This window comes from Entelurus aequoreus, linkage group LG26 (assembly GCF_033978785.1).
Source record: "Entelurus aequoreus isolate RoL-2023_Sb linkage group LG26, RoL_Eaeq_v1.1, whole genome shotgun sequence".
In the NCBI taxonomy this organism is placed as follows: domain Eukaryota; kingdom Metazoa; phylum Chordata; class Actinopteri; order Syngnathiformes; family Syngnathidae; genus Entelurus; species Entelurus aequoreus.
The window spans coordinates 8,466,449-8,490,914 of record NC_084756.1 but is presented as its reverse complement, the minus strand read 5'-3'; the positions used below and the strand labels follow the sequence as shown (position 1 = coordinate 8,490,914).

The window sequence follows — 24,466 nt, the reverse complement described above, 5'->3', positions numbered from 1 at the left end:
AAAAGAGCAGTGCGGATCATTCACAACGTTGGTTATTTAGAACATACTCATAATCTGTTTATGCAATCAAAGTTGCTCAAATTTGATGGCCTTGTTAAATATAATACATTAATAATCTTATATAAAGCATTTAACTAATTATTGCCGCCTAATTTACAACATTTTTTATAAGATGAGTGCAGGCTCATAACTTGAGAGTCTTTGGATATTTCTTATTGCAGAGAGCTCAAATCACTCGTAAACGTTTTTGTGTCTGTATGCGGAGTAAAACTATGGAACAAACTGGACTTACAACACAAGCATTGCCAAACTATTAATCGATTTAAACTATTCTACAAACATTGGGTCTGGTTCAAATACAGAGATGAGGGTCTTTAATTTGACCTGCTGTTGTACTCTGCCTTAAAGTGTTAACATGTGCTCATGGTTTCCTTACCATTATTGCTATGTTGTCTATTACCATTATTGCTATCTTGTCTATTACCATTGTTGGCATTTTGTCTATTACCATTGTTGGTATATTCATTATTCCTACATTGTTGATACAAATTATTGTTACAGTGTAATAATTATTGTTACCTGTGGTAATGCCACTATGATACAACATCTGTATTATAATCCTTGAACAAAGTAACAGTAAAACTCATGTGAATAATCACTGAATGGAGAACTGGGGGTGGGATTAAATAAATTATCTTCTTCCCACTCCCTTTCAGGCAAAACTGGACAATCATGCATTACATACTATACATTACCTTTTGCACTATATTAATTTATATTATTATGTGTTGTCAACTTTGTACTTTTTTATGTCATTGCCTGAAATAAATAAATAAATGAAAAAATATTAAATTGCAGTCTACACGTATCTCTTATTTGTGACTACCATCTACTGGTCACACTTACCATTTCACCATGTACCAAATAAAATTGCTTTGAGGTCGGTAAGCACAACCAAAATTATTCCGTACATAAGGCGCACTGTCGATTTTTGAGAAAATGAAAGGATTTTAAGTGCGCCTTATAGTCCGAAAAATACGGTGTATGTTTATAACTCTGCACTGTCACAAAGGGACACGGCATACAGCATTACATTATCAGCGTTTATTCGTCAGTGCATTTTATACACCACCTAGTGAAAGGGAATATTGCCACTAATGCTTTCACACAGCAAACGGCATCTAGACGCAGTCAGATAATTAGATGCCTCAGGGCCAGCATTGCATAAAATACGTGTTGGACACGACAATTGTTAACACAACAGAGCTGGACAAGTAGGTGTTAAACTTTGCATTTGGGTCCCAGCATAGCAGGATACATTTTTCTTACGGCTCTGAAGCCTTGCTGCAGGATTAGGTCTCTGCTTTTTGCAGATGATGTGGTCCTGATGGCTTCATCTGGCCAGGATCTTCAGCTCTCGCTGGATCGGTTCGCAGCTGAGTGTGAAGCGACTGGGATGGGAATCAGCACCTCCAAGTCCGAGTCCATGGTTCTCGCCCAGAAAAGGTGCCATCTCTCCGGGTTGGGGAGGAGATCTTGCCCCAAGTGGGGGAGTTCAAGTACCTCGAAAGTCTTGTTCACGAGTGAGGGAAGAGTGGATCGTGAGATCGACAGGCTGATCGGTGCGGTGTCTTCAGTAATGCGGACGCTGTATCGATCCGTTGTGGTGAAGAAAGAGCTGAGCCGGAAGGCAAAGCTCTCAATTTACCGGTCGATCTACGTTCCCATCCTCACCTATGGTCATGAGCTTTGGGTTGTGACCGAAAAGACCAGATCACGGGTACAAGCGGCCGAAATGAGTTTCCTCCGCCGGGTGGCGGGGCTCTCCTTCAGAGATAGGGTGAGAAGCTCTGTCATCTGGGAGGAGCTCAAAGTAAAGCCGCTGCTCCTCCACATCGAGAGGAGCCAGATGAGGTGGTTCGGGCATCTGGTCAGGATGCCACCCGAACGCCTCCCTAGGGAGGTGTTTAGGGCACGTCCGACCAGTAGAAGACCCAGGACACGTTGGGAAGACTATGTCTCCCGGCTGGTCTGGGAACGCCTCGGATCCCCCAGGAGGAGCTGGACGAAGTGGCTGGGGAGAGGGAAGTCTGGGCTTCTCTGCTTAGGTTGCTGCCCCCGCGACCTGACCTCGGATAAGCGGAAGAAGATGGATGGATGGATGGATGGATGGATGGACAAAGAAATCGGCACGTCAGAGCTGTAGCAGTAGTTCCTCCATTCCACACAGAACCCAGCAATGTTGGCACAATAATTTCACAAAAACAACGTTCTGCCTCTCTTAGAGCTCTGAAGACTTTCTGGCATATCAGAGTAATAATTTATCTGCTTTTGCCTTTTATACAGAACCTAAAAAAGACCACTAATTAGAAATAGCGTTATGTGTTGAACTTCAGATGACGGCATATATGCTGTTACACAAGTGCAGTTTACAACCCACAAAGCTGTATATTTCAAGTTGTTGCTGTTCGCAGAAAAAAACACAGGAAAATTATGTTTTTTTAGGGTGGTGTGAAAGTGTTTTTTTTTCCCCCTCCCTTGTTACCCTCTCTCCCCTCTTACCCTTCAGGCTCGCCTCATGGCGTTGGAGGTGGAGCTCTCCCGCCTTCAGGAGGCAAGCCGCCACCAGAGAAAACGCATTGCAGAGGTCCTCAACGGGCTGATGAGGGACCTGAGCGAGTTCAGCGCCATCGTGGGCAACAGGGACATCAAACTGGTGAGAGGAGACGAGATGCTCGCCGTGGCCAAACATGACGTGCATTTAAAATTCTCACATTTTTACACATTTATGGATGCACTTTTGAAATATTCATCTGCATCATTTGCATCAAGCCCGAGCACGTTCATCCTCATGTTGTTGCAACATTTAATTATTTACCTCAATCCACCCCATCATGTGAAGAATGAACATGATGGGGAGCTCATATAGTCGTTCCATAAATGGAGATGTAAAAATAAAGTACTTTAGAAATGTGGTTAAAGTCAATCAATCAATCAATGTTTATTTATATAGCCCTAAATCACAAGACCGGATGCAATGGATGTCGAGTGGGTCTAGCATAATATTGTGAAAGTCCAGTCCATAGTGGATCTAACATAATAGTGAGAGTCCAGTCCATAGTGGGGCCAGCAGGAGACCATCCCGAGCGGAGACGGGTCAGCAGTGCAGAGATGTCCCCAACCGATGCATAGGCGAGCGGTCCACCCCGAGTCCCGACTCTGGACAGCCAGCACTTCATCCATGGCCACCGGACCTGTGCCGCCCCCCTCCACAAGGGAGAGGGGGGCAGAGGAGAAAAAAAAAGAAACGGCAGATCAACTGGTCTAAAAAGGGGGTCTATTTAAAGGCTAGGGTATACAAATGAGTTTTAAGATGGGACTTAAATGCTTCTACTGAGGTAGCATCTCTAACTGCATTCCATAGTACCAGAGCCCGAATAGAAAACGCTCTATAGCCCGCATACTTTTTTCTGACAATCGGTGTCATTTACACTGTTTTATAATGTATTTTATGTTTGAATGCTTTTAGACTGGTACAGTGGCAGGCTGTGCCATTTGGTTCGTGGGCCTTTAGTGGAGATTAAACCGATTTAATCGACCTCTTAATACCACCACTATCACTTTGCAATCATACAAACCATCAACAATATACAAAAATTAAATATAACAAGTTTTAGCATTGCAAACAGGGCGGTATTCGTGTATTTGGGATACATATTGTTATTACTCAAGGAAGAAACCCATGGTTAACCGTTGATTTTTCTTTACTGTAAAGTCTTGAACAATAGCGTGACTTAAACTAGTTTACAAAGTTTATGTGTTTCAAAAATCAAGCATTTCTGTTGAGTGATAACAGGACAGTACACCGGTGGCAGCACAAGTCAAAGCCGGACATACACTATGTTGCCAATAGTATTTGGCCACCTGCCTTGACTCACATATGAACTTGAAGTGCCATCCCATTCCTAACCCATAGGGTTCAATATGATTTTGGTCCAGCTTTTGCAGCTATTACAGCTTCAACTCTTCTGGGAAGGCTGTCCACAAGGTTGCGGAGTGTGTTTATAGGAATTTTCCACCCATCTTCCAAAAGCGCATTGGTGAGGCCACACGCTGATGATGTTGGTGGAGAAGGCCTGGCTCTCAGTCTCCGTTCTAATTCATCCCAAAGGTGTTCTATCGGGTTCAGGTAGAATAGAATAAAATATAATAGAATGGACTTCATTGTCATTATATTTGCATACTACGAGATTAAGGACTCCAATTTAAGGTGCGGTAGTGGAAACAAATATGGAATAAAAATAAATCTCACAAGTAGTAGTAAAGATTAAAAAATAAGCATTGAATTAAACAGACTACTATACAATAAAACAATAAGCATTTACAATCCTGTACAATATACAAAATACTGTACAATATACAGAACAAAACAAGAGTACCTGAGTAACAAAGTAGCAATCAGTGTCGGACGTATTACACTTGAAGGGGGGGGTGAATTATTTATTACAAGTTTGAGTTCAAGATGGTGACAGCTCTGGGAAAGAAGCTGTCTCTGAGCCTGTTTGTTCTGGCTCTGATGCACCCATAGCGCCTGCCCGACGGTAGCAGGTCGAACAGGTGGAAGCCAGGGTGTGTACTGTCCTTGGTGATGTTTTTTGCTCTGTTGAGGCAGCGGGCGTTGTGTAAATCCTTCAGGGAGGGCAGGGGGCAGCCGATGATTTTTTGTGCAGCTGGCGTACCACACTGTTTGCAGTACGTCAGCAGGCTCTCGACAGCCGAGCGATAGAAGGTCACTTTCAGCTGCCTTTCCAGTCTGTTCTTTCTCAGCATCCTCAGGAAGTGGAGTCTCCGCTGGGCCTTCCGGATGACCGCAGTTGTATTTGGGGTCCAGGGAGGTCCGCAGATATGAGGGTGCCGAGGAACTTGAAAGAGCTGACTCTCTTCACCTCCTCGCCATTGATGTAGAGGGGGGCGGGGTCTGCAGTGTTTTTTTCTGAAATCAAAGATGAGTTCCTTGGGTTTTGTGGTGTTCAGTGCCAGGTTATTCACTGAACACCACGCTATTAGTTTCAGGACTTCATCTCCATATGCAGGCTCATCCCCCCCTGTAATGGGTCCAACCACCGTTGTGTCATCAGCGAATTTGATGATGGTGTTCTCTGGGTGGGCTGGACTACAGTCAGGGTTGTAGAGGGAATTTTAGCAAAGGGCTCAGCACACACCTCTGTGGAGAGCAGATGCTGAGTGTGCGGGAGGAGGAGAGATGGGGGCCGAATTTCACCGTCTGGGGTCGGTTGATCAGGAAGTCCTTAATCCAAAAACAGGTGGGTGTGGGGAGGCCTAAGTCCAGCAGTTTGGTGACCAGGATGTCTGGTATGATAGTATTGAAGGCGGAGCTATAGTCGATGAAAAGCATCCTGACATAGCTCCTCCGGTGTTCCAGGTGGCTCAGTGCAGAGTGGAGAGCTATGGTTATGGCGTCGCCCGTGGATCTGTTTGCCCGGTAGGCAAACTGTTGTGGGTCTAGAGTGGGGGGGAGGCAGGCTTGGATGTGGTGTAGGACCAGCCTCTCGAAGCACTTCATGACGACAGGTGTGAGTGCTACTGGGCGATAGTCGTTGTTTGTGGCAGATTTCTTGGGTACCGGGATAATTGTGGCGGATTTAAGGCAGGGTGGGATGAGTGCCTGTGCCAAGGAGAGGTTGAAGAGGACAGTGACAATGTAGGAGAGCTGGTCAGCGCATGCTTTGAGCACCTTCCCGGGTACTCCGTCTGGACCAGCCGCCTTCCTGGGGTTCACTGCCATGAGCACCCGCCTGACCTCGTGCTCCTCAAGAGTAAGTGTGGGGGGGCCGGGGGTGGTGTGGCTGTGACTGGTTGTGATGTCTCAAAGCGAGCAAAGAAGCAGTTCAGCTCCTCTGCCAGCGATACATCCCAGTCCCCGGTTGTTGCGTCACAGCCTCTGTAGTTGGTGATGTGCTGTATGCCCTGCCACATCTGCCGTGGGTTGTCGCTTGAGAGATGGTCTTCGATCCTCTCTTTGTAGTCTGTCTTGGCTTCCTTGAGTCCTCTCTTCAGGTCAGCTTGCGCAGCAGAGGTGGTCTGACTGGCCAAGGTGGGGGAGAAGGATGGCTCTGTATGCCTCTTTGATGTTGGAGTAAACATGGTCAAGAGTGTTTACCCCTCTAGTTGGGCATTTAACATACTGGTAACATTTTTGGTAGTACTGTTTTCAGGTTGGCTTTATTAAGGTCAGGACTCTGTGCAGGCCAGTCAAGTTCATCCACACCAGACTCTGTCATCCATGTCTTTATGGACCTTGCTTTGTGCACAGTCATGTTGGAAGAGGAAGGGGCCCGCTCCAAACTGTTCCCACAAGGTTGGGAGCATAGAATTGTCCAAAATATTTTGGTATCCTGGAACATTCAAAGTTCCTTTCACTGGAACTAAGGGGCCAAGCCCAACTCCTGAAAAACAACCCCACACCATAATTCCTCCTCCACCAAATTTCACACTCGTCACAATGCAGTCCGAAATGTAGCGTTCTCCTGGCATCATTTGGGATGGCACTTCAAGTTCATATGTGAGTAAAGGCAGGTGGCCAAATACTTTTGGCAATATAGTGTATAGTGAGTCTACTGACAAATGTAAGTTTGAAGTATACGCTACTTTGTATTAAAAATGGCAACACAGGAGGATGCATGTGCATGTATGAGCCAGTCTGCCTAACAACAAGAGGATAAAGAAAAATAATACATATCATTACAAATATTTCCGCCATGCCTCCATGGTTTGATTTCCAATTTTCGGGACTTTTGGGGATCCCACACAACAGCAGATACCAAAATGGTTTTGCGTAATAGTTCCCCTTCCATTTTCCAGGACAATGTCAGTGGCCTCATGTATTAAGTGTGTGTATGCACAAAAACCTGCCGTACGCCCTTTTACACAGCAAAGTTGAGATGGATCAAGACTGAGCTTGACGTGGAAAGGTGTGTTGTCACACGCCAACTTTATCCCTCATGCATAGGCGCTGATCCCGTGGTTGCTTCGGGGCCCGAGCACCCACGGACAAAGCAAAGCACCCACGTGGGACTGATGGCAACTTTAAATCTTTATAATACTTTTTGAAAATCAATCTTGTTGTTGTTAATTTTGTGGTGAGTTTGGTCCGTTTAACATAATAAAAAAGTCACAAATCATATAGTCTATTATTATCAAAGTCTTAGCTAAGATTTTATTGTGACACTAATGAATTAATGACACAATAATCTAGATTTTGAACACACTGCACACAAGCGAATGAAGGCCATACTTATTCAAGTATGAACAATGCCAACACTGTCATAAACATGTGCCATATAGTGAAACCACACATAACAAAAACGACAAACACATTTTGGAAGAATATTTGCACCGCAACACAACATAAACACTACAGAACAAATTCCCAGAATTCCCTGCAGCACCAACTCTTCCGGGACGCTACAATATAAACAAACGCTATTGGTGGAGCTACACCTAACATCCACTGTAATGATACCACGTACAATAGTGTATCTAGTCGCTACTACTATGATTACACCAATATTTTATAACATCAATAAATCTTCTTTCGGTTTTTTTAAATGTATATTATGTTTATAAACTCAGGAAATATGTCCCTGGACACATGAGGACTTTGAATATGACCAATGTATGATCCTGTAACTACTTGGTATCGGATTGATTGATTGATTGTTTGAGACTTTTATTAGTAGGTTGCACAGTGAAGTACATATTCCGTACAATTGACCACTAAATGGTAACACCCGAATAAGTTTTTCATCTTGTTTAAGTCGGGGTTCAATGGATTTGGATTGATACCCAAATGTGTGGTATCATCCAAAACTAATGTAAAGTATCAAACAACAGAAGAATAAGTGATTATTACATTTTGACAGAAGTTTAGATAGAACATGTTAAAAGAGAAAGTAAGCAGATATTAACAGTAAATGAACAAGTAGATTAATAATTCATTTTCTACCACTTGTCCTTAATAATGTTGACAAAATAATAGAATAATAAATGACACAATATGTTACTGCATATGTCAGCAGACTAATTAGTAGCTTTTGTTTTTTTACTTACTACTAAAAGACAAATTGTCTTGTATGTTCATTATTTTATTTAAGTACAAAATTGCAATAATAAACGTATGTTTAATGTACCGTAAGATTTTTTTTGTTAAAAAAAACGATACCGGTACCAAAATATTGGTATCGAGACAACACTAATGCACACACACCGAGCACCCACTGGCAGAAATGTAGACCGGCCTTCATGTACGCACATTTCTACAGGCTTTGGATACTTTGGCGAAACATAGAGGTGGTCGTTTGGCCAGCATTTCATTTTAAGGACACAAATATTACTTTTTCGCCAATGCATTTAAAGGGGAACTGCACTTTTTTAAAAGAGACATGAAAATAGATTCTAAATATTAAATAAATGTGTACAGCCCTTTGAGACACTTGTGATGTAGGGTTATATAAATAAACATTGATTGATTGATTGATTGATTGATTGATCAATCAACAATGGTGTGGGAGCTGCGCAATTCCGCCTGTAAAGCCAAAGCGTCTTTTCGTGTCGCCCACACCATTTTCGGGTCCTAAATGGCTGTCAAAATGTACCAACTTGTCGGAATACCTACTCAGACTTCTTCTGTCCAGGTGAAGCAGACCACTTGATGATGCAAGCACAGGGACACACGGTAGTGATCAAGGCGCCGCTATAAATAGTTCGTCTGCATTACCGCTTATAATGATATCACTAATTTGGTCAATAGTCAAGTCACTAAATGTAAATAAGAGTATTGTTGGCGCTTTTTGAATGGTTATTTATTGGATTTTATGGGCAAAATAGAGGACCTCTCATTGGCTTCGCTGTAAGCGGACATTTATGTAATATTTAGAATGCATTAAAAAAATCCATCCGTCGTTTTGTCTTTCCTAATGATTGTGAACGATAGACAACACTTTTTTAAAAGTGCAATTCCCCTTTAATTCTTCATAGTCCTATTAATATTTGTGAGAATTTCTATTAATTTATCTAAGCAATTATTTTGCAACCTGTTGCAATGTGTTCGCCAGTCAAGCGGACGGCAGCCGCTGGTAATTGCGACACATTATTGGCACCGAAGACAGAGAAGGAATGTTCCGACTTCGTGTCACGTACGGCTGCTACCTTAAGAAGCTCTCCTCAGTTGTAATAATAAATTGAGTAATCGAACGAGAGTCAAATTCTTATGTATCCTCTTTGATAGCGCTGGCATGTTAAATGTAAAAGATTGCGAGCCAAATATTACACCTTTTCACATGACACTGTAACTGTAAGAACACATGTTGTTGTATGTTACACATGTATTCATAGGCGACGATCTACATTTCTGCCAGTGGGTGCTCGGTGTGTGTGTATTAGTGTTGTCCCGGTACCAGTACCAAAAGTATTTCGGTACTTCTCTAAATAAAGGGAACCACAAAAAAATTCATTATTGGCTTTATTTTAACAAAAAAATATTAGGGTGCATTAAACAAATGATTATTATTGCAATTTTGTCCTTAAATAAAATAGTGAACATTCTAGACAACTTGTCTTTTAGTAGTAAGTAAACAAACTGCTGCTGACGTATGCAGTAACATATTGTGTCATTTATCTACCTGTTATTTTATCAACATTATTAAGGACAAGTGGTAGAAAATGAATTATTAATCTACTTGTTCATTTACTGTTAATATCTGCTTACTTTCTCTTTTAACATGTTCTATCTACACTTCTGTTAAAATGTAATAATCACTCATTCTTCTTTTGTTTGATACTTTACATTAGTTTTGGATGATACCACACATTTGGGTATCAATCCGATACCAAGTAGTTACAGGATCATACATTGGTCATATTCAAAGTCCTCATGTGTACAGGGACATATTTCCTGAGTTTATAAACATAATATATAATCATAGTAGTATCGACTAGATACGTGCCTGTACTTGATATCATTACAGTGGATGCTAGGTGTAGATCCACCAATGGCGTTTGTTTACATTTTGATGCTGGTGAGCTACGGTGTGTAGTGAAGCATGTTGGGATGATACATGTAAGAAACATACTTTATTTGTCGCCATGGAGACCACGATTAGTGATTTAGAAGTAGCTAAAACACTGCTGACGGCGGATGGACGTTAGCCGCTAGCTAATTAGCCATGTCTTAAAGCATCTCTTCCTGAGGGTGTTTCAGTGTTATAACTTCACCTTAATCGTTAGTTTTTAAGCCAAAATGCGTCCGTTCACCATTTTCTGTCTACACACTGTGTCTGCTTGTAAGTACTCTGTGATTGTGCGCTGCCGAACATGCTCCTCTGCTCGTAAAACCAGCAATGTCATGACGTATAGTACCGAAAATGATTCATTAGTATTGTGGTACTACACTAATACCGCACAACCCTAATTGGAAGCTTTGCAAAGTGGCATAGAAGTATTGGTCATGGGCATTAAGCATGGCACATCCATTAATCACACATCATTCAGGTCTTCCATTAACGTTCACTGTTCATTAATGTGTTAAGTCATTTATGCATTTGTGTTTCGCACAAGAGGTAGAACATCTCACTCTGTGTTTTCTAGAATCTTATTCTTCTGTTGTTTGATACGTTACATTACTTTTGGATGATACCACACATTTGGGTATCAATCCGATACCAAGTAGTTACAGGATCATACATTGGTCATATTCAAAGTCCTCATGTGTCCAGGGACATATTTCCTGACTTTATAAACATAATATAAATTTAAAAAAAACAAAATAAAATTTTGTGATATTAAAAAATATCGATGTAATCATAGTATCGACTAGATACGCTATAGTATGTGGTATCATTACAGTGGATGTTAGGTGTAGATCCACCAATGGCGTTTGTTTACATTTTAAATCCGGTTAGCTACGGTGTGTAGTAAAGCATGTTTAGCTATTCCTCGTCCTGCAGGGATGATACTTGTAAGACAATTACTTTATTTGTCGCCATGGAGACCAGGATTAGTGATTTAGAAGTAGCTAAAACTGCCGACGGCGGATGGACGTTAGCCGCTAGCTAGCTAGCCATGTCTTAAAGCACCTCTTCCTGAGGGTGTTTCAATGTTATAACTTCACCTTTATCTTTACTTTTTAGACCAAAATGCATCCGTTCTCCCTTTTCTGTCTACACACTGTGTCTGCTTGTAAGTACTCTATGTGTGTGAACATGATCCTCTGCTCGTAAACGAGCAATGTCACGACGTGAAATTTCATTATTGGCTTTATTTTAACAACAAATCTTACGGTACATTAAACATGTGTTTATTATTGTAATTTAGTTCTTAAATAAAATAGTTAACATACTAACAACTTGTCTTTTAGTAGTAAGTAAACAAACAAAAACTCCTAATTAGTCTGCTGACGTATGCAGTAACATATTGTGTCATTTATCTACCTATTATTTTATCTTAAGGACAAGTGGTAGAAAATGAACTATTAATCACTTGTTAATTTACTGTTAATATCTGCTTACTTTCTCTCTTAACATGTTCTATCTACACTTCTGTTAAAATGTAATAATCACTTATTCTTCTCTTCTTTGATACTTTACATTAGTTTTGGATGATACCACACATTTGGGTATCAATCCGATACCAAGTAGTTACAGGATCATACATTGGTCATATTCAAAGTCCTCATGTGTCCAGGGACATATTTCCTGACTTTATAAACATAATATACATTTAAAAAAAACGAAAGAAAATTTTGTGATGTTAAAAAATATCGATGTAATCATAGTAGTATCGACTAGATACGCTATAGCAGGGGTCACCAACGCGGTGCCCGCGGGCACCAGGTAGCCCATAAGGACCAGATGAGTAGCCCGCTGGCCTGTTCTAAAAATAGCTCAAATAGCAGCCTCTATTTTTTTAATTTTATTTATTTACTAGCAAGCTGGTCTAGCTTTGCCCGACATTTTTAATTCTAAGAGAGACAAAACTCAAATAGAATTTGAAAATCCAAGAAAATATTTTAAAGACTTGGTCTTCACTTGTTTAAATGAATTCATTATTTTTATTTACTTTGCTTCTTATAACTTTCAGAAAGACAATTTTAGAGAAAAAATACAACCTTAAAAATGATTTTAGGATTTTTAAACACATATACCTTTTTACCTTTTAAATTCCTTCCTCTTCTTTCCTGACAATGTAAATCAATGTTCAAGTAAATTAATTTTTTTTATTGTAAAGAATAATAAATACATTTTAATTTAATTCTTCATTTTAGCTTCTGTTTTTTCGACGAAGAATATTTGTGAAATATTTCTTCAAACTTATTATGATTAAAATTCAAAAAAGTTATTCTGGCAAATCTAGAAAATCTGTAGAATCAAATTTAAATCTTATTTCAAAGTCTTTTGAATTTCTTTTAAAATTTTTGTTCTGGAAAATCTAAAAGAAATAATGATTTGTCTTTGTTAGAAATATAGCTTGGTCCAATTTGTTATATATTCTAACAAAGTGTAGATTGGATTTTAACCTATTTAAAACATGTCATCAAAATTCTAAAATGAATCTTAATTGGGAAAAATTACTAATGATGTTCCATGAATTCTATTTTTAATTTTTTCAAAAAGATTCCAATTAGCTAGTTTTTCTCTTCTTTTTTTCGGTTGAATTTAAAGAGTCGAAATTGAAGATAAACTATGTTTCAAATTTTAATTGTCATTTTTTTCATGTTTTCTCCTCTTTTAAACCATTCAATTAAGTGTAAATATCATTAATTATTAATAATAACAGAGTTAAAGGTAAATTGAGCAAATTGGCTATTTCTGGCAATTTATTTAAGTGTGTATCAAACTGGTAGCCCTTCGCATTAATCAGTACCCAAGAAGTAGCTCTTGGTTTCAAAAAGGTTGGTGACCCCTGCGCTATAGTATGTGGTATCATTACAGTGGATGTTAGGTGTAGATCCACCAATGACGTTTTTTTATATTGTAGGGAATTCTGGGAATTTGTTCTGTAGTGTTTATGTTGTGTTGCGGTGCAAATATCCTTCCAAAATGTGTTTGTCGTTGTTGTTTAGTGTGGTTTCACTATATGGCACATGTTTATGACAGTGTTGGCATTGTTCATACTGCCACCCTTAGTGTGACATGTATGACTGTTTAGTAAGTATGCCCTTCATTCGCTCATGTGCACTGGGTTCAAAGTCAAGATGGTTATGTCATTAGTTCATTATTGAATAAAATGAAATCTCGGTTAGGCTTTATTATTCATAGACTATATGATTTGTGCCTTTTTTTTATTATGTAAAACGGACCAAATTCGCCACAACATTAACAACAGCAAGATTGATTTTTCAAAATGTATTTTAAAGATTGGAAGTTGCCGCCAATCCCACGTGGGTGCTCGGCATTGATCGGCACCTACGCACATATTATATCTATATCGGCCATAATCGCAGTCACCCACCTGATTCTACGTGGACTGCAATGTAACAAAAGTGAGTTTGCACACTTTAATACATCCGAATGTTTTCTTGTGTACGGTATTTTCTGTATCTGTAAAAATATCCTCTTCATGAAAATCCACGCACCTCTCAATGCCCGAGGCCCCCAGGTGCTGTCGCTTTGCTTTCACGCCGCAATAAACACGACAACTCGTCGTCATTCCAAAACCCGAGCACGAATAATACATTTTCAAAATACGTGACATCTTTCCCTACACTGCAAAAACTGAAATCTAAGTAAGATTAAATATCTCAAATAAGGGTGATATTTGCTTATTTTCTGTCTGATAAGATCATTCTTCTCACTAAGCAGATTTGATGTTAGAGTGTTTTACTTGTTTTAAGTGTTTTGGTCCTAAATGATCTCAGTAAGATATTACAGCTTGTTGCTGAGATTTTATGACCTATATTGAGTAAAACATGCTTGAAACTAGAATATCAACTGTTGCAAAGCTGTGTCATCAACACTCACAAGAATGAAACTACTTTTTTAAAGTAATCATTTCTTATTTCAAGCATGAAAAAATAAATCATGACTTTGACACAATTGTGTCTCATATTAAAACAGACGACAGCCAAATGGACTTTGCTGTTTTATTTTCAATGAAACAATAGAAAATATGTACTCATAAAGTAGTACAGTTGTTATTAGTGAGAATATACTTATTTGAAGGTATTTTTGGGTTCATTGAGATTAGCTAATTTTACTTGTTTTTGAAAGTCTTGACAAGCCACATTTCTTGTTCCATTGGCAGATCATTTTGCTAAGTTCAAATAAAATATCCCTAATGTTTGTATTTTTTGTTGTTTTTGAACACTGACTTTTTGCGGTGTACACTCACAGATGCCATTTCCAGAACATTAACTTATGTTTTCTTCTCCCTCGGCTCTCCTTCCAGTCCATTGAGTTCTCGGGTGTCATCGAGGAGGAGTTCACGGTCGCCAGGCTCTACATCAGTAAGCTTAAGTCGGAGGTGAAGTCCATGGTGAAGCGCTGCCGCCAGCTGGAGAACCTTCAGACTGAGTGTCACCGCAAGATGGAGGAGACGGGCCGAGAAATGTCCTCCTGCCACCTCCTCATTGCCCAGGTAGGACGCCCCGTAACTCATTGCTCCATCAGGCTGAGTGCAGGCAGGCTTGTCACTGGGACAGAATCATTCTGCTAAGTGCGTGATGTATGGCAGAGAAGCGGCAAATCAACTCCTCTGAGAAGGGGTCTATTGCTGGTAGGGCATTACAGCAGAGGCGATTGATATACAGAAAAGTTGAAGGCCCCAGGGGGTCACTTTGTACTTTTTTTGTAAATTCCACACCCGAAAACCTCTTACATGCCAGTTATTATTATTAGTTTTTTTTTTTTTGCATGTTTCCTGTCCGGTGCTTTTATTTTTTACTACTCAGTGGCCTAGTGGTTAGAGTGTCCGCCCTGAGATCGGTAGGTTGTGAGTTCAAACCCCAGCCGAGTCATACCAAATACTATAAAAAATGGGACCCATTACGTCCCTGCTTGGCACTCAGCATCAAGGGTTGGGATTGGGGGTTAAATCACCAAAAATGATTCCCGGGCGCGGCCGCCGCTGCTGCCCACTGCTCCCCTCACCTCCCAGTGGGTAAACAAGGGGATGGGTCAAATGCAGAGGACACATTTCGCCACACCTAGTGTGTGTGTGACAATCATTGGTACTTTAACTTAACTTTTTTCCACGTCCTTTTTTCCTCCATTTGCCAGCTCAGCGCCCGTCCCTGGTTGCCAATCAGGATGCTTTTGGGGACTGGATTATTTTTGCTTTGTACCTCAACGTTGTACATTTGCACTTCATACGTCTCTTTTCCATTTGTGCACCTGCCTTTCTCTGGTAAAGAAGACTCATTTTCTGCACTTGCCTACCGTCTCTGCCTAACGTAACAAAAACTAATACAATGTAGTTGAATCAATTATTCTTATTACTATTCTTTGATTGATTGATTGATTGAAACTTTTATCAGTAGATTGCACAGTACAGTACTTATTCCGTACAATTGACCACTAAATGGTAACACCCGAATAAGTTGTTTTAGTCGGGGTCCACGTTAATCAATACATGGTACAAATATATACTATCAGCATAATACAGTCATCACACAAGTTAATCATCAGAGTATATACATTTAATTATTTACAATCCGGGGGAGGGGGTTGGGGAGGGGTAGGTTAGGTTGGGTTGCTATCAGCATATGTATTTCAGTCATCAACAATTGTATTATCTGAGAAATGGACATTGTAATAGTGTAGGTCTCACTTCGTAGCATATGTACAGCGAGCGGTGAACATAGTGAGCTCACAAAGCATAAGAACAAGTACATACATTAGAATTTTAATAATCCGGGGAGGTGGGATGTGGTGGGGGGAGGGGGTTAGCTGCCTGGAGGTGTTATTATAGTGCGGGTTTGAAGTTAGTATTAGTATTAGTATGATTATTACATTACAAGGCTTAGCACACTCAAAATCTTACCATGACCATTCTTTTCTGCACTTGCCTGCTGTCTCTGCATGCCGGAATGCATACATAAAACGAGACGTAACAAAAAACTAGTGCAATGTAGTTCAATCAATTATCCATCTTATAATTAGTCTTTATCAATACTTATTATTATTAATATTTAGCTTTCGCAGATTCAAATTTTTACCATGTCTTGCAGGAAATGTGTACATATGTTCATCAAACACAATGTATAAGACGCACAGGTCAACAGCAATTTTGGTTTCCAGGTCCCATTTTGGGGGAATTTGGTCTGGTTCCATTTTTCCTAAGCGCAAATTGTATTTTGTCTGTGTCGCGGGCCAATTAAAAACGAGCTGGGGGCCGCAAATGGCCCCGGGCCACACTTTGGACACCCCTGCCCTAAAATGTCAAAAAATAAGTGATTACATATATAGTGTTGTGTGTACATACAGTATTATTGATAATCAATCAATCAAAGTTTACTTATATATCCCTAAATCACGAGTGTCTCAAAGGGCTGCACAAGCCACAACGACATCCTGGGCTCAGATCCAACCTCAGGGCAAGAAAAAAACTCAACCCAATGGGATGACAATGAGAAACCTTGACTAAATATGCGCTACAATGCGCTCTTTTGTTCAGAATCAGCTTCTTATCACCATACTTGCCAACCTTGAGACCTCAGAATTAGGGAGATATTCAAAAGGCCCACTGGGGGTCATATATATAATGTAAAAAAAGTATGTATTTTGTATTTACACTTCTCTTATAAAGTAATTTTGTGGCTGCTGTCAGTGAAAATTGCTCTCTAAATATATATATATATATATATATATATATATATATATATATATATATATATATATATATATATATATATATATATATATATATATGTATGTATGTATGTATGTATGTATGTATGTATATATATATATATATATATACATATATATATATATATATATATATATATATATATATATATATATATATATATTTTTTTTTTTTTTTAAAGGAGTTTGTGATATATATATATATATATATATATATATATATATATATACACTCTAAATATATATATATATATTAGGGCTGCAATAATTGATTAAATCGATTAAAGTCGATTATAAAAATAGTTGGTGATTAATTTACCGTAGTCATCGATTCGTTGGATCTATGCTATGCGCATGCGCAGAGGAATTTTTTTAATTTTAATTTTAATTGTATTTTTTTATTTTTTTTATAAACCTTTATAAACTGCAACATGTACAAACAGCTGAGAAACAATCAAAATAAGTATGGTGCCAGTATGCTGTTATTTTTTCAATAAAATACTGGAAAGGATAGAAATGTAGTTTGTCTCTTTTATCCGATTATTGATCGATTAATCAAATTAATAATCGACAGATTAATCGATTTATCAAATTAATCGTTAGTTGCAGCCCTAATATATATATATGTATATATGTATATATATATATATATATATATATATATATATATATATATATATATATATATATATATATATATATATATATATATATATATATATATATATATATATATATATATATATATATATATATATTTAGAGAGCAATTTTCACTGACAGCAGCCTCAAAATGACTTTACAAGAGAAGTGTAAATACAAAATACATACTTTATCCGTGTTTCTGCTTGTGCTTTCATCACACATCAGACCAAAGGGTTTATTTTGGCACAGTTCGATCGCTTCCTTGTCCAATTCCGGGGCAATGGCACCTATCAAATACACAGTAATGAAAACACAGTTTTTCTACTAACTGTACTGTACTTACTGCTTACTTAAAAAAAAAAAGATAATAATTTAACAATTTAATCTTAAAATACGGGATGACTCCGTATCATAAGGGACGAGTGGCAACCCTATACACTCACCTTTCACTATTTGAGTAGCCTTTGTTCTGCCATTTGCGTACTGGCGAGCGATCTCTGAATCCGGGAACATATCCTTCACGGATTTGTTGAATACATCCGCAAATGAGAACGGGATGTTGCTTGCAGCTATCAACATAGCCATCTTTGTCTCGGCATAATTTACACCCTCGAGTCTCCATTTAGCAAGGTGGCCCATAATACTGGGCTGTGACCGGTCTTGTGCTTCTCTGACCGTTCATGAGTGACTATATCCGTTCGGCCACCGTGTTCAATGGAGAAGTCTGGGGCCGTACTTATCAAGCTTCTCAGAATGACTCCTAAGAAGTCTGCTAAGAGTTGACTTAAGAGTAAATAAATTCTTCGCTGAAAGCTGCACTTAAAAGTTAGTTATCAAGCGTCTTACTCACACTTTCAGCGAAGTGTAGGACTGAATCTTAAGTGTCACACTCAGAGCTGAATTACGACATTACTATGTGCCGTAAATGGAATTTTAGGTGACGTCATTTCTGTGTCCATAGAAATGACCAATCACGGAAGGGAATCCGTTGTCTAAGAATAAATAAATATCTTGGAAATATTTAATTGGACAATGGGAGTGTATATTTTGACAATAAACTACAAAATAATACAAAACAAACTAGTCCCCGCCGGCACTCACGCTACCGCTCCCTCTCTTCTCTTCTCTCGCCCACACACTCACTGACGTCACTCACCTCACGGCCACACACATACGCTACTGTCATAACATTTTCTTTCCAATTCATTAATTAGGCAAGTAATTTGAAACTGGTGTGGGTGGCTCTATATATACTAGCCCACTGCAGACACATGCAGAAATCAACATGGAATCGAAAAGTATTAAATCTGTGACAAAAATAATACCCGCTCTGTCTAAACGATACCGTTTGATCAGCTGCTCGTCATCAAACAAATCCAGGACATCGTTCCGCTCCCTAAATGTTCGCGCACGTCTCTCTCGCCTCAGTGCCATCCCCTGCTGGCAACTCCTAACCACTTAAGACACCTCTGAAGGTCTCTTAAATATCGTGGAGAGTAGGAGTGATTCTTAGACTTAAGAACGTTGATAAAAAGCTTTTATTCTTAAGTTTGAGAGTAGGACTAAATTTCGCAAATTCTCAGGACTTAAGTGTAAAATGGCACTTTAAGAAGCTTGATAAGTACGGCCCCTGATCTACAAAATTTGCAGGCAGCATACCCCTTCCCCTTCGAGCTGTCCTGGATGAACTGAAATTCTTTTTTTCCAATAATTTTGGAACTTGCAAGCATACTTCTTCTTCTTACTCGTCGTCGCCATGTCTCTTCTTCTGCTTCGTCTCCTTTTTCTGTTCTGATTGCCGCGCTTGATTTCGAGGTGTAACCGTTATTATTGTCCGGCCGGAAACGGCGCCCAGTGAAGGACGGTGTAGCAATATTGTTGTCTGGGTGGAAATCGGGAGAAATTCGTGAGAACGGTGGCCTTGGGAGATTTTCGGGAGGGGCACTGAAATTCGGGACTCTCCCGGGATAATCGGGAGGGTCGGCAAGTACCCTTATCGCTGGTAACGACGCGGCTTTCCTCTCTCTCATTCCCGCAACTTCACGATGCTTTAACCTTCGTAGACGCTGGCCGTCCACAGAGTTCAATGGGGTAGCCAAACGAGACGAGTCATTGGATAAATGCTGGGCTCTGACCCGCCCATGGGACGCTCGCGTCTCTGAGGGTCTATGGGGCAGTGGGCTGGCCCGGACGCTCAACTTCTGCATGATGATTGGATGATCTGTCTAAGGCTTATTCCCTTTTTGATTGATAGCGAAATGAGCGAATCGGCGATCTTGGGGACCTTTTTCCAATATTAATTCTGAGTTGAACTGGAGACTTTCCTGATCCTCTTAGCGACATTTTCTTTGTTAAAAACGACTGGTGACAAATTAAAGTTAAAATTAAATTAAAGTACCAATGATAGTCACACACACACACACTAGGTGTGGCGAAATTATTTTCTGCATTTGACCCATCCCCCTTGTTCACCCCCTGGGAGGTGAGGGGAGCAGTGAACCGCGCCCGGGAATCATTTTTGGTGATTTAACCCCCAATTCCAACCTTTGATGCTGAGTGAGGTAATGGATCCCATTTTTATAGTCTTTGGTATGACTCGGCCGGGGTTTGAACTCACGACCTACCGATCTCTAGGCGGACACTCAAACCACTAGGCCACTGAACAGGTTATAGAGCTTATAGAGCTCATAGAGCTTCTATTTCTGGTGTTTTTTTTATGTTTGGAGATTGACTTCTTTCACTCTGCAGTTTCTGTCCCTGCCGAGCAGCGGGTGCTGCTGAGTCTCTCCACCGTCTCAAAGCAATTTTGAGACGTCGCACTAGACTCGCGCCAGTCCCATAATGGCAGATAAATAGCCCACACTGCTTTAAATGTAACTTAGATATTGGGTTTAACTATGTAAAAGTGCTTTGAGTCACTAGAGAAACGCGCGATATACAGTCGTGGTCTAAAGTTTACATACACTTGTAAAGAACATAATGTCATGGCTGTCTTGAGTTTCCAATCATTTCTACAACTCTTATTTTTTTGTGATTGGAGCACATACTTGTTGGTCACAAAAAACATTCATCAAGTTTAGTTTTTTTATGAATTTATTATGGGTCTACTGAAAATGTGAGCAAATCTGCTGGGTCAAAAGTATACACACAGCAATGTTAATATTTGCTTACATGTCCCTTGGCAAGTTGCACTGCAATAAGGCGCTTTTGGTAGCCATCCACAAGCTTCTGCTTGAATTTTTGACCACTCCTCTTGACAAAATTGGTGCAGTTCAGCTAAATTTGTTGGTTTTCTGACATGGACTTGTTTCTTCAGCATTGTCCACACGTTTAAGTCAGGACTTTGGGGAGGCCATTCTAAAACCTTAATTCTAGCCTGATTTAGCCATTCCTTTACCACTTTTAATGTGTGATTGGAGTCATTGTCCTGTTGGAACACCCAACTGCGCCCAAGACACAACATCCGGGCTGATGATTTTAGCTTGTCCTGAAGAATTTGGAGGTAATCCTCCTTTTTCATTGTCCCATTTACTCTCTGTAAAGCACCAGTTCCATTGGCAGCTGAACAGGTCCAGAGCATAATACTACCACTACCATGCTTGACAGTAGGCATGGTGTTCCTGGGATTAAAGGTCTGACCTTTTCTCCTCCAAACATATTGCTGGGTATTGTGGCCAAACAGCTCATTTTTTGTTTCATCTGACCACAGAACGTTCCTCCAGAAGGTCTTATCTGTGTCTATGTGATGTCAGATGAAACAAAAATTGAGCTGTTTGGCCACAATTCCCAGCAATATGTTTGGAGGAGAAAAGGTGAGGCCTTTAATCCCAAAAACCCTACCGTCAAGCATGGTGGTGGTAGTATTATGCTCTGGGCCTGTTTTGCTGCCAATGGAACTGGTGCTTTACAGGAGGATTACCTCCAAATTCTTCAGGGCAACCTAAAATCATCAGCCCGGAGGTTGGGTCTTGGGCGCAGTTGGGTGTTCCAACAGGACAATGACCCCAAACACACGTCAAAAGTGGTAAAGGAATGGCTAAATCAGGCTAGAATGAAGGTTTTAGAATGGCCTTCCCAAAGTCCTGACTTAAACGTGTGGATAATGCTGAAGAAAACCAACCAATTTAGCTTAATTGCACCAATTTTGTCAAGAGGAGTGGTCAAAAATTCAAGCAGAAGCTTGTGGATGGCTACCAAAAGCGCCTTATTGCAGTGAAACTTGCCAAGGGACATGTAAGCAAATATTAACATTGCTGTATGTATACTTTTGACCCAGCAGATTTGCTCACATTTTCAGTAGACCCATAATAAATTCATAAAAGAAGCAAACTTCATGAATGTTTTTTGTGACCAACAAGTATGTGCTCCAATCACTCTATCACAAAAAAATAAGAGTTGTAGAAATTATTGGAAACTCAAAACAGCCATGACATTATGTTCTTTACAAGTGTATGTAAACTTTTGATCGTGACTGTATATATAATTCACAATTCACAGCTTCTCCTGTTTGAAGCGGCTCAAGTCTTACACCCCCAACACCATGGTCCAAGGCTTTTTAAGCAGCCTAGCTCTGCTGGCCATTGAGAGGACGCTTGCCAAATCCCTAGAAAGGACGCCATCTTGGTACGACAGGGTCACTGATCACTTTCTTAAAAAGGAACGGAGGGTAGAATTTACGTATAAATAAACCAACACATTTTATGACGTAGGCCGAAATTGAGCTTCCCCTCCTTGAGAGACCAGCATCCGCCGCTGAGTACTGGAATCAACATCCAAACATTTAATAACAAACCCAGTCACCCGCAACACCAGCGTACCACATCCTGTCAAGCCTTCAAAATAAAAGCAAGCTCGTAAAATATCACCCCCGTGAACCCAGTCAGGTGTAAAAATGGCAGCAGATGAAACGTGTAAAACGGCGACCGGTGCCACCGATGTGGAGTGGATCTAGTTAATGATGTGTGATTAATGGATGTGCCATGCTTAATGCCCATGACCAATACTTCTATGCCAGTTTGCAAAGCTTCCAATTAGGGTTGTGCGGTATTAGTGTAGTACCACAATACTAATGAATCATTTTCGGTACTATACGTCATGACATTGCTGGTTTTACGAGCAGAGGAGCATGTTCGGCAGCGCACAATCACAGAGTACTTACAAGCAGACACAGTGTGTAGACAGAAAATGGTGAACGGACGCATTTTGGCTTAAAAACTAACGATTAAGGTGAAGTTATAACACTGAAACACCCTCAGGAAGAGATGCTTTAAGACATGGCTAATTAGCTAGCGGCTAACGTCCATCCGCCGTCAGCTGTGTTTTAGCTACTTCTAAATCACTAATCGTGGTCTCCATGGCGACAAATAAAGTATGTTTCTTACATGTATCATCCCAACATGCTTCACTACACACCGTAGCTCACCAGCATCAAAATGTAAACAAACGCCATTGGTGGATCTACACCTAGCAGCCACTGTAATGATATCAAGTACAGGCACATATCTAGTCGATACTACTATGATTATATATTATGTTTATAAACTCAGGAAATATGTCCCTGTACACATGAGGACTTTGAATATGACCAATGTATGATCCTGTAACTACTTGGTATCGGATTGATACCCAAATGTGTGGTATCATCCAAAACTAATGTAAAGTATCAAACAAAAGAAGAATGAGTGATTATTACATTTTAACAGAAGTGTAGATAGAACATGTTAAAAGAGAAAGTAAGCATAAATGAACAAGAAGATTAATAATCCATTTTTACAGTTTGTCCCTCATAATGTTGACAAAATAATAGGTAGATAAATAACACAATATGTTACTGCATTCGTCAGCAGACTTTGTTTGTTTACTTACTACTAAACGACAAGTTGTCTAGTATGTTCACTCTTTTATTTAAGGACTTAACTGCAATAATAAACATATGTTTAATGTACCCTAAGATTTTTTGTTAAAATAAAGACAATAATGAAATTTTTTTGTGGTGCCCTTTATTTAGAAAAGTACTGAAATAATCGAAATAATTTTAGTACCGGGACCAAAATATTGGTATCGTTACAACACTACTTCCAATTGTTCTCTATTTAATGTTTTTTTCCCTGATCTGCTCTTTTTTCAAGCACGAGGCCAAGATCTGCTCGCTCAGCGAGTACACACACAACATGGAGAGGAAGAGGAGACAGTTGGAGGAAAGCTACGACTCTCTGGCAGACGAGCTGGACAAAGTCCAAGTTGGAGGTAGAGCAATGTGTAAATATGGCGTGTATGATTATTACATCTGTGCTGGGGATAAAACCATCCTGGGGTGACAACACACAATGTAAAGACCTGAAGTGATTGCTTATTTTTTTATCTGGAAAAAGCGATCGTAAGAAGTTGTGTCAGCCAGAGTCATACAAAGTTTGCACCGTTTTGATAATTTTATAGGACAATTTTGAATTTTTTTTAAAATTTGATCTAATGGAAGGATAATGCAGAACATTTTGAATAACTATACTTTTGGAACATTTATTAGTCCTGTATAGAGAAAATGAAATGAACTATTTTTATGTAAGCATAACTTCTTACAGCCTTTTTTCCCCCCCAAGTGTGTGTTATATACAGCTGAAATACATATTCAACTCATAAAAATGCATTTGAATTCAAAATTATACCAGTTAATGCTTAAAAAAGGGTTCAACTGTACTGTAGGGATGGCCAAAATACTGTATATATAATAATAACTTTTTAAAACAAGTTGCAGGTTACAAAAGCTGATGTAACGTAGTGTGTGTGTGTGTGTGTGTGTGTGTGTGTGTGTGTGTGTGTGTTTGTGTGTGTGTGTGTGTTTGTGTGTGTATGTAGCATATGTATATTTACAGTCGCGATTAAAAGTTTACATACACTTGTAAAGAGCATAATGTCATGGCTGTCTTGAGTTTCCAATAATTT

At 39.6% G+C, this 24,466-nt stretch overlaps 1 protein-coding gene across 3 annotated transcripts in view; it reads left to right on the top strand.

Annotated features, from left to right (window-relative positions):
* Positions 1–24,466, top strand: part of kif5ab (kinesin family member 5A, b) — a 362,881-nt gene that overhangs the window by 218,589 nt on the left and 119,826 nt on the right. For all 3 annotated transcript variants that reach the window (XM_062037662.1, XM_062037663.1, XM_062037664.1), the window contains 3 exons: positions 2,570–2,716; positions 14,464–14,652; positions 23,656–23,773. In XM_062037662.1, coding sequence (XP_061893646.1) covers positions 2,570–2,716; positions 14,464–14,652; positions 23,656–23,773 — 454 coding nt within the window. The remainder of the gene's footprint in view (positions 1–2,569; positions 2,717–14,463; positions 14,653–23,655; positions 23,774–24,466) is intronic.